Raw genomic sequence first — 12063 nt, 5'->3', positions numbered from 1 at the left:
AGGCAGCAATGAGAATTGCGAAAGGCTAGCATTGGCTCAATTTCTATTTTAGACCCATGTGGAAGGATTACTGAAGCATGTGGGCAGCATGTTTGATCAACCTCAGATTAGTGGAAATATGCTCTTTTGATGAGCTCTGATTTTTTATCTTCTGGTTTTTAAGCCTTCTGCCCTAACTGAGGGAGAAAAAATGCACAATTCAAAAACGATATGAACAAATCAGGAGATGGTTTTATTGCCATGTTTGCTAACGTGTTCCTGGCAACCAAAGCGGCTACATTTCCGGTTGACAATGAAACAAAAAAAAAATTTGAATGGCAATGTTGGACAGTGCTCCATTTTGCCTCACCTATAAAATAATCGACGATTAATCGACGATTATTCAACCAATTATAATTGTCGCCCCACAATTTTTTCCCACTTTTTAAAATAACATTTTTTTTTTATAAGATTGTATACAAGCCCAACTTTTTTTTTTTTTTTTTCTGCGCTTGTGCACTGCAACCTGCAGATGATGAATGGAGTGCTGTAGGGGGCTGACAATCATGGATTATGTTGTGGCAGAATAAACTCGACGGGCAAGCTCCAAGTCGCCGCTCCGTCTCTCCTCCAGACAATCACAAACTTCTCCCTCTAATCACTTGATTATCCTCAATGTTTCTCATAAGGATTTACTTTGATTAGTTTGATCACCCCGACTTGACAGCTGTTACACCAACTCCGAAACATGCATATTTTAACGCCACACTCCAGGCAAAAAAAATAGGGAGAGAGGGGAAAATGATGAAATGTTGTGCTTGTCATATAGACTTTTAAAAATAAACATTTCTGGACTGACATTAATCCCTAAAACAGAAAATATGCAGTAACTCGTTCCGACTTTGCTTCACCCACACATACTGAGAAAGTTGCATGTATTCAAATAAGCAAGATGGGAGGGGGGGGGGGGGGGGGAATGAAGGCTCCATCCTCCATGTCCATTGTTTTCGTACTAAAATATGATGGAATGGAACTGAGCTTAATGCTTGGAGTCATGGTTTCATGAAATTAAATGCGCGATCACCCCGGGCCACCCCACTGAAAAGTTTCTAGTTACGCCCCTGCATTGTAATTTGAAAGAAAGCTAAAAAAAAAAAAATTGTAAAGAATTCAAAGTATGTTAAGGGCCTGAACATTTTATTTACTTGGCAAAATGTTGCAATCCATCATTTTTGACATGACTCATGTTGCCCACCCATTTCAGACAAGCCGAAATAATAATGAAAAACAAATCTACAGGGAGCTGTTGAGAAATGGGACAAGCAAAGTGAGCCCTCTGGGAAGGGATCATTAGAGCGATGTGATATTCAGCATGTGTTTTGGAGCGGCGCCTCTGGCTGGGCTTTGAGCCGTGTAGTATTGGTCAGTGTGTCTGTTGATGGCTGCGAGGTCAGCCATTGATCTGGAGATATAAGCTGGTACTTTGGATCTGAGCCTTCATCATCCTGTGGGCCTACCACCAATGTGGGTGGATAAGCCTTGATCTCCTCGAGTGTGTGTGTGGGGGTTTGCTCGTACAGTGCTAGTTTAGAGAATGATGCAAGTGCCTGCTTGTGTATTTTTTTTTAATGATGTTTCCCCCTAGAGTAGTTTGGGATTTTTGGTCTTAAAGGCCAAATGCAAATTGACAGCGCTCAATCAGCAGAACGTGTCCATAAATGAGTACCCAGGGTGCTTTTTTTTTTTTTTTTTTTTTCCATCCAAGCGTCAAATCAGAGCGAGAATATTGGAATTGTTGCTACTACACGTGAGCAATCTTTACTGGCACCTGAAGGGATGGCCATGCTAATAAAGCTATCAGCAGGCATCACTCGGTGATGCTGTGTGATGTCGTTGAATTGCGACAGGAGATGCAACACGGAGCAAGTCGCGACGCTGAAATTGTCCGCCGCGCCAATTGACACAGCGGCGGGACACAAATAGAGATTTTCTGATCTGCGACGACAGCGGTCGCGTTGGGTTTTCTGTTGTTGTGCTCCAAGTGACGCAAACAACTCTCTGATATGTGAGTAGGCAGACGGACACAAGGAGAGATTAGAATTTTGATGTCGCCACTTGGACAAGTTGGATCAGTCTTGAAAACGTATGTTAGCACATATATATATATATATATATATATATATATATATATATATATATATATATATATATATATATATATATATATATATATATATATATATATATATATATATATATTTTTTTTTTTTTTTAAATATATATATTGATATATAGATATATATATATTTTTTTATATTTATTTATTTATTTTTAAAAATGTTATACATATAGTATAGGTATATAAAATAAAAATATAAATATAAACAAATATATATATGTATAAAAAATCTCTCAATGACTTTGTCTCCCAGTGCTAAAGAAGCACAATACAGAAAATGATTTGATTGTCTGTGTCTCCTGTCCGAAACAATGATTGTCTTTTGGTGTTTGTTTGAGGCCACTGGAACAAAGGTGGTGCTTTTTACTCTGGAGTGAAACCCCTTCTTTGCCTTTTTCGCAACTGCTTTTTCGGCTCCTCTACCATCTGTGTCAAACACTTGAGTTGACACGCTGCTCAAAAAGCCCAGTAGGCGTGTCACCACAATGCATGCGAGCTCTTCTGGAGAAGCCTTAGACCGGTATTTGTCCTCGTTCGTTCTCGTTTAATTTGGTACCCAAAAAAAAAAAAAAAAACATATTTTTTTTGTTATATCCCCAAGGGCTTATACGTTTTAGGACAAATACGTTTTACTCAATGGGGAAATTATTATCATGAAAATGAAATGACAGTGAACAAGAGTTACACGTTCTATTCTAAATAAAATCCAACAAGGAGGATATCTGCCTTAATATAATAATCCTAATTTTACTATGAAATTCAAATAATTTATTTCCATAAAAATTAAAAAATAACAGAGTGGACTATGGGTATGACATATGAACATATGAAATGTCATTGAATTACTTGATAAATACATCTAAAGGAAATAATGTAAAAAAAAAAAAAAAATAGAGAAGTATTTGTTATGCCAAAAAATTCTGTCCCTTCCACCAGACGCTTCAATCTGTAGAGAGTGCTTGTCCAGAGCATGTGGTTCTGATATTTGGCTGCCAGTCCTGGTACCAACAGATGTCGTCGCAGGTACTTAATTTGTTTATGTCATGGTGGTGCATACACTTAACTTTGACACCGTGCCCTTCTGCATCCGCCATGACACCTGGGTATACTTCAATGTCGTAATTAATGGCGCACCGCTCTCCGATGTGTTTTACCTCAATCATTTCTTGGATGATCTGGTGTCGTTCTACACGCTGGCAACTTATCAGATGAAATGGGAGAATCAGCGTGAGTGACCTTCAAGAAGGTTAAAGCAATCGTAGAAAAAACAAAACGATCTTTTAAGCAGAAATGGATTTTCTCTATTTTATTTGGCTGGGTGCCAAAGTGGGAGCTTGGTAGATTCTCTTTTAGTGGCAGCTAATACATGCGTACCATCTTTTTGAAAACGAGAGACAATCGCAGCTTTTTAGGAAGTTATGTCGGCGAAAAAGGAAACCGATTAATATTTATAATATCCTTCAACTTTTCATTGTGAAGCACCTTGTGTTTGAAATACGCCTTATGAATAAAGCTGCCTCGCTTTGCTTTGATGATACAACGATGCGCCGGTTTTTATCATTTTGTCTTGTATATTTTGTAAGACAATAGTGTCTGCGCGGAAGAGGAGAAATGAAATTGTTTCCGTCGTTCCCTTCAAAGGCAAGCTTGTTGGCAAACAACTCATTGCCGCTGGGGTGGAGGAGACTGTCGTGAAATGAGTGCAGCTCCTGTGCCGAAGATAGCCTCAATCCGTTCTTCTTTCAAAAACAAAAACACTGACAAGAAAATGTGTCTGAAATAAAAAGTTTTTAGTCCAAAGATTGGCAACCTCATAAAAATGGATAAGCAGATGTTCTTGTATTTTCTTTCTATTATTATAACATTTAAAATGGTTGATTTTAACATCAAATTTAAAATTAAAGCAATTTTTTTCCACTATAAGAAAAAAAAAAGTCGTAAACTTCAGCCGCTGTGATTGACCATGACACAGACACATGGCAAATTGTCCAAGAAGCAAACATGTCATGACTGAAAGCTCCTTTTGTCCCGTTCCCATCTCGCAAGAATGACGATCAAATTGAGGTGCTGCTATCTCAAAGTCATGCAGATTGATTTACAAATTGTTGCCTTGCCTGTTTGCACAAAGCAGGAAGACAGACTGAATGGGCCATAACTGACATGATGACAGATGTGTCACATCATGGCCTACCTTCGTTCCTCTAAAATGGCAATGGTGCTTTTTTTTTTTTTTTTAAGATCGCTTTCTGTCTTGTCGGGTTCTTGTTAGAGACAAAGTTTCAAATTTTCGTAACTGAGGTTCTAATGAACACCATCCAAGTAAATTCATATAAATAAAGTCCGTCCGTCCATCCATCCATCCATCCATCCATCCATCCATCCATCCATCCATCCATCCATCCATCCATCCATCCATCCATCCATCCATCCATCCATCCATCCATCCATCCATCCATCCATCCATCCATCCATCCATCCATCAGCACTGCTAATCTTCCTTGTCCGGACAGCCGAATGACACATGGTGACATTTGACCCCTGAACCTGATTACCTGACTAGAACTCTCCAGGCTCAAAGCACCCATCAGCGACTTTCAGTCAGTCAATAAATCACTCGGAGATGAAGTCAGGATTGAGCAAGCGTTCGGGGCTTTCGGCACACAGCATCATTAAGGTCCCATTAGATTTCGAAACGTTCTCTGCACTCGTTCGAGAATTCAGATTTTTAGAACACCTTATATGTATGTAAATAGACTAGCATTAACTTTAATATCTTTGCCCTCATCAAATCGAAAGGGTCTAAAAATAATGGGCGCATTATTAAAACCCTTCAAGGCAACTTTGTAATTGGGCTAAACAGCTTAATTTGATTTTAATATTCGCAACGGAGCTATTTTCTGGTCGACTTTTTATCCTACAGGATCGTTGCTAATCTGTGCCTCCCGTCCAACTGCAGGTTTACAAATTTATTATAATCCGTCGCACTTGCATCCCGAGATTAAACTGCTTGGCCCCCTTCCGCACACGTCCAAATACGGGATCAGAACCGGCTTATCTGTTCAACGCGACAGGTCTGTTGTCTAATTTTCATACCAAGTATTAAAAAATGACAGGGGTCCTCGGTTTACACGGATACTAGCATCAATTTTGAGTTCACGGAGGAGCTAGCAAGATGTAGAGTAGGTTGTATTTCATCCTAAAAATACTTCAGTCCTTAAACTAAATTAAAAAAAATCAAAGTTTGTGGTAAACACTCAACTAAAAAGACATAATAATAACACACTCTTGGAAAAAAAATGTAATCTGAAATCCTCTGACTGGCGTTCAAATCTGATAACATCAAATAGGATCATTGCATCTGAAATGTAGGCCACAAGACTGATCATATTTTTTTTTTTTTTTTTTACGTTTTCAATCCTTCTGATCAGAGCCAAGCTGAGGATATTTCACCTTCCCACCCATAGGTGTCATCATCCAATTGGAAAGCTTTCATGCTAAACTGACACACACACACACACACACATAAATCTTGTCATCTCAATATCCATCTGCTTGTTTCTTTTCTGCAAAATAAATATTTTACATTTTTGTTATTTCTCTCATATCAAATCACTTGCGTACAAATACGAGATTCCGTCACCATAGGAGCAAAAAAAAAAAAGTCCAACCCTGGGCCCATTTGAGTTGACATTGTGGGAAAAATTAGATAATATGACAAAAAAAGTTTTGGACACACACGAGTGAAGGCGCTTTGTCTGGCGTAACGACTTCAATCTTTCCCTCAGTTTTGCAGACGCATTGTTACGCACCGGCACTTTTAACTAGCTCAGATAATGGCTGGAACAGCCTCAAACTCATTAATTGAATTAGCGCCCTCTTTATCTCAGCATCTGCCTCTGTCTACCGCCTGAAATCCTCCCCGCCCACAACTACTACTAATCGACTCTTGAGTGTTTTTGGCGCAAAACTAGCTCTGTGGAATTAATGGCTTTGACATCACCTGTCTTTTGCCGCCAGCGTGTAAATTATTATTAATATTAACACGAAGCGAGAACACATCAGGAGCCGTGCTACCATACTAAAAGATTAGCAATAGCTAACTAGCTAATAGACTTGGAATTGCAAGCTGAGTCACTCAACTATTGCCAATTTGTAAATACAAGCAAGCAATTAAACCGACGTTTTCCATTTAGCAAAGTCCAAGAAAGAAAGCGGTTTGTATATGGATGAGCTGTAACTAATCTGCCAGCAGTTATCCCCTTCATCCATCTCTACCTTTGTTGGGAGTCAGCAGCTGATGCAGTAAGCAAAAGTGGTTTCTTTGTGACAGAACTGATACCGGAGCAATTGTTCGTACTTCCATTTATCTCTCCGAAAGGGCAGCTCAATGCGGTGGCCCCACTCTGCGTCAGTGTGTTAACTTTATATCAGATACAGACGCGGCGGGCCTTTGCTGCGTCGGCGGCTGTTTGTGAGTGCTCGCAGATATCTGCTTTTTTCTCGCTTCTCCAGTGTGACGTTTGGGTAATGATGTTCCATCTTGTGAAAGTCCGAACAGGAAAGTATTAACCTTCCTTGTCTGAAGGTATTGTGCCTTGGAATTAAAATTGTTGCCCTTTTAATTGCGGCCAGTTTGTTATTGTAAGTGGAGGTGCAAATTGTAGTCACAGAGATTATTTATTGTTGATTTATTTGAATACCGTATTTTCTGGACTATAAGGCGCACCGGACTATAAGGCGCACCATTAATGCATTGTGTCAGATTTTTAATCCAAATCAAATCATTCTCCATTTTATCTTTTTTATTTCAACTTCAGACGCAACAAATGACTTTATAATCACAAAATATTGATCCATAGTCTTTTTGATTCATGATTGTAATGATTTTAATTGCGGGCAGTTTGTTATTGTGAGTGAAGGTGCAGTTTGCAATTTGTATTGCAATTTTCTCAACCATTGCCTGACGATCAACTGTATTTAAAAAAAACATGCTTTTTTTGTCATTTTATTTGTGTTGTGTTCAAGCACTCAAGCAATCAAACTTCTTAAGCGTGCATTTCAACCCCACGCTAACTTCTTGTCATGGGATCCATTAGTCAAGGAATATTTTTTTCTAAAATGACAATCAGTTGTGACATTTAGGCTTTTTACTCAAGGCAATTTAGTAAAGAATGTTCCAAGGTAGTCGACTGGACTGACATCCTTGACATTTTTTCCTTAAAACCAGAGTATTATAAAAATGCTATGATGGATTTAAATTAGAATAATACAGCATTCATTCCATTACCGCAGTGTTAGTTGTTGCTCTTTTGACCTTTTGTATTCCAAACCTTTAAAAAAAAACAAAAAAAAAAACCACAATGCTAACGAGCCTTCCCTGCTCTTTACGAATGTTACTATTTTGCATGCAAGACCCTTGGTCAGTCTTTGACTTCATAAATAATTGTTTATATTCCATTTCATTTCCCATTGTGTACGCTACATTAATATTAATACGCCGCGGTATTTCATTCAGCATTTTGAGGACCATGCCCGGGAGCAAGGTGACTTGTCGACTTATTATTTGGGCAGCTGCCATCCAAGTGTGTCATTATCGAGGGAACTGTCGCCGGTGACAAGCTCTTCTCTCGTGTGTACACTCATCCCACCCATACGGGATTTCCAGAAATTAATCATGCAGGCCTGTGTGCTGATGCATGTGAAAAGTGGACCTCCCTTCAAATTTCATCCCTTTATTGCCCTCCCTCACCAATAACGATATTAGGGAGGCCAATCTCATTACCACGTGCCGTTTGATGGTTTCGAGCTAAGAGTGACCCTGAGATTCTTCGTAAGCTCATTTTACAATATTTTCGAGCCTCTTTCTTAGATACAACAAATACTTCAGACCATCTGACTTAAGTGTAAGAAGTCAGCCAACCGCCTCCAACTTCAGGGTTAGTTAAAACAAGTCTTTGGCTCTTTAGACGATCAACCCCCTTGTAGTCCCCGCAGCAAAGCTAAGTCGATGATTACTTTGAGAAGGTGGCTAAGGCTTTGAAAAAACGAGGGCAGACGGCAATCAATGCTCTCCCTCTCCGCCACGCCAACAAGCCTTATCACTTCCCATCAGGAATAGCGAGCGACACACCGAGTTATTATCGCCTCTGTCGCCTGGATACCATCAAAGAAACCAGGTTGATCACAGAGGATGCGGCGACTGTGGTCATATCATTAGTCCCCATTAAAGTTGAGCTTCTTACTTTTGTGTCTTTTTTGCAGCTCCCCGGATAAGGCAGGACTCAAATAATTTAAAAGTAGCGGGGGAAGATACTCCAACATTTTTGTTTGACGAAAAGATATCTCCAGGTCTTCTTATCCGCTATTACAAGTTTTCCAGACACTTTGCAAGATCGATTAAACTGATTGTGTTTCGACTTAAAACAACCTAAAATAATTATTTAAAGTTGTAAACACGAACACGCGGTCTCCCCACTTCAATTTTCCTAACGAAGAACCTAATTAACGTCTGACTTTGAATAAAGCCCTCATAAAAGATTTGTTATGTTATTCAAAATGGACGTGGTCCAAGCGTAGAAAGAATTTTTGGCTACCATCTGAGATTTTTTGCATGAATTACTGCTTTGTCGGATCAAACGTGTATAACTGCTGACTTTACGTCTTTTTTTTCGGATAGCACAATGAGTTAGTGTTTGAGTTCTGAATGAAATAGTAGCTTCTCTTTTGGTAATATAAGGTCTGAATTCGTGTAGTCAGATAAATATCGATGTTTCTGACGTCTCTGATACCAAGCTGGCAAAGGGACGCACTGACTTCAACTCCCCGTACCTACCAAACAGGACCAGGAACAAGAAGGATGTATTTATTTTTAACCGAGTGAATCGGATTGTTTCCCAGGGTGAAGCTGAGAGACGGTGTGGCATTCCTGGGGGCGAGAGCCAGTAACCCGGTATCGTGGACTGTGAGTCAAGATGTCAGAAGTGAAGGTCACAGAGTCGTCACCCTTCACTGCCGAAGAAAAGAAAACAGCTTCGGTCAAAGGTACGTCTGACCTCATCTGCCTCCTAAATCGATATGAGTCTGAGGTACTCAAATGCCAAGGTGTCTTCAATTTATGAGATGCTACAACCAAAATGAAGCATGATTCTGCATTCATTGCCTGACCTGGATTTTGAAATCTAATGTATATGGAATATAATAATATTATGTCGTCATGACAGTATTAGCTAGTCCGTAGAAACAAAATGGCCGCCGTTTGTCTGATAGTTCTCAGTTTCGGAGTTTGAATCCTGGCAAAAAATAGCAATGATTGCAACGATCCCTCCAAGACACGACTTTGATTGTCCCTAAGAAAAATAAGTGCAAGTCATCAAATCAGATCCTTTTTGGATTCTCTGAGCTCAGTCGAAAAAAAGTCTGTAAAAGACTCATTTCCATTCATCGACACGGTGGACCGGTAGCCACTCAATGACAGAACGGAACAGTAAGTGGAAGTTATTGACTGAAATGTGAGCTACCAAAAGTAAGATTAAAGAAAACAACTTGAACTTTAGTCCATTTTCTAAACTGTGCAAAGCTTTCGCAATCAATGTGCGGAAATCACAAAGGACTAGCCCATTATTTTGCGGATTTTACATCCGGCAGGATTATTACCTCCAACTAATTTTGCCTGACATTTATTGTAAGTCATACTTTTCTAAAAAGTGAAGCTCAAAAAATCATTGATCCAAAAATCAATTTATACTGCCACGTATTGAAGATGCTACTGTATACATGCAGAGACCAGAAGAATCGTACTTTCAGTATCCTATGGTTCAGCACTGATTAATAAATTTATACTTACTGTATTTACGACTTCTTATTAACGGAAACTTAACACCGGAAATAGCGCAACCTTGCATGAGGTGATGACCTGGGCTTTCCAGATGATGACATTCATGAACAATAGGTTGTCTCTGATTTACATTTATCTCCCTCAAAGCCTCTCTGGGGTGACCACGTGAGTCGTACTGTTCATCAAATGAAGGTCGTGTGTGTTGAACCACCTATTGTATCCCGACTGCAATAAAAGACATCCTCAAGCGTCCTCATCCTATGATTTTTTTTCTTTAATACAAAAGAACTTTTGCTATTGAAAATCTGAAAAAGATTTCTTTCAAAAGTCTTATATAACTATACCATACATTTTTTGGCATCATTTTGTTGCACCTGAAAAACAACCGTTCCCATTCAGTCAACCTACCATGCATGTTTTTGAGAAGTTGGCCTGAGCCAAGATCTGAATTGAAATTTTCAGACCACGATATTTAACTCTAAATTAAGATCTGGATCTAAGCTAAATATATGACCAGGTCCTTAAAGCCACCAACAAAAACGACTTCTAGTTTTTGACAGGCTGGGCATGGAACACCAACAATGGTTCAATTGAGTTTGAAATCTTTGAATTGGCTATATTAATGAAACGTTTAATCTTTCTCCGAAAATATCCTGCGTGACAGTTCTGCAATTTTCCAGCAGTAATTCAAACCTGTCACTTCATTCTCAGATAGAAAAGACGTCATTCAGGTTCAGTAGAAAGAAAATCCAAATTCGCCAGCACTTGTCGGAATGAAAAAAAAGACTACTTTGAGAGATTAAAAAGACTATTTGCAATACCTTTTATCATTCGAAATTGATTAATCGTGTTTTTTTGCGTCACCTTCCAAGCAGACACGATTACTTCGGCTATTCAATCACCTTTGGTTGAAGCTCTTGAAGCAACATAATGTCTTGCTTCCAAGGCAACTAAAATACCATAGTGAAAAAAAATATCAATACCGTCATCAACTGATAGACACGAACTTGACTTTCATCCCATTAGTGTCGACTTAAAAAGATCAAAGTCTCGCAGTCTCTAGTTTGAAACGACAAGTCCTACAGAACAGCTAATGACTCATGTAATCATTTCAAGCTCATTTTGTTCACAGTGAAAGCTTCACGACTGGCAGAACCCCGGAGTTCAAGGATGAGATGAGTGACACACAATGGTTTTAGCGTCGTCACACACGGAGAGTTTTATTACTATTCATAAAGAAAGGACGGCAATTAATGTAGAATCCTTTAAGTTTTACAATCCTCTGGGTGACCAGGTGTCCTTTTTGATCCTCGTGACCTGACAATTTAAATCACACTATGACTTCTTTAAGTCTTCATGTGTGGTTGTCTCAGGTTAAAAAGTTACAGGTATTTTTTCTTGAATACCGTATTTTCCGGACTATAAGGCGCACCAGACTATAAGGCGCACCATTAATGCATCATGTCAGATTTTTTAATCCAAATCAAATCATTCTCCATTTTATCTTTGTTATTTCAACTTCAGACGCAACAAATTACTTTATAAACACAAATAATGATCCATAGTCTTTTTGATTGATGATTCATAGTCTTCAGCGGGCCACTTATGATTGATTTCATGACACGATGCTTCGGGCCAGTTTAAATTTAGGAATTTGGTCCATATATAAGACGCACCGGACTATAAGGCGGCTTTTGAGAAAATTTTAGGTTTTTTGGTGCGCCTTATAGTCCGGAAAATACGGTACAATCAGTCCTCTCACATATGATTCCCATTGGCGATCCATAACTGATCTCAAAACAGCATCATCTGTCTTTATGATTTCTTTATAGCGCCTACAATGTAATATTTTCACCTGAAATGATATCAATTCCCTGTCTCCAGTAAATGTAGTTAAAATCTTGTTTTTCACAAAATGGTGTAGCCAGTATGACTGTGTCTTATCCTCTCTTGGCCTTTTGGATTTCATTATCCCAGTTTGCACCATAGAGGCTCTTCAGACGCCAATCCAGCATTTTTCAGCCAAGAAATGCTGATTGCTATCCCAAACTTTTGCGGTCAGCAATTTTGT

The 12063-nt window shown here is 39.0% G+C and overlaps 1 protein-coding gene across 7 annotated transcripts in view; it reads left to right on the top strand.

The window, feature by feature from the left end:
- The window catches only part of si:dkey-112m2.1 (transmembrane protein 132C), an 85694-nt gene that overhangs the window by 49017 nt on the left and 24614 nt on the right, over positions 1 to 12063 (top strand). For all 7 annotated transcript variants that reach the window (XM_049738930.1, XM_049738929.1, XM_049738934.1 and 4 more), the window contains one exon: positions 9056 to 9199. In XM_049738930.1, the coding sequence (XP_049594887.1) occupies positions 9056 to 9199 (144 nt within the window). The remainder of the gene's footprint in view (positions 1 to 9055; positions 9200 to 12063) is intronic.

This window comes from Syngnathus scovelli, chromosome 13 (assembly GCF_024217435.2).
Source record: "Syngnathus scovelli strain Florida chromosome 13, RoL_Ssco_1.2, whole genome shotgun sequence".
In the NCBI taxonomy this organism is placed as follows: Eukaryota; Metazoa; Chordata; class Actinopteri; order Syngnathiformes; family Syngnathidae; genus Syngnathus; species Syngnathus scovelli.
Note: the sequence above shows the minus strand (reverse complement) of the source record. Positions and strands in the feature narration are given on the sequence as shown.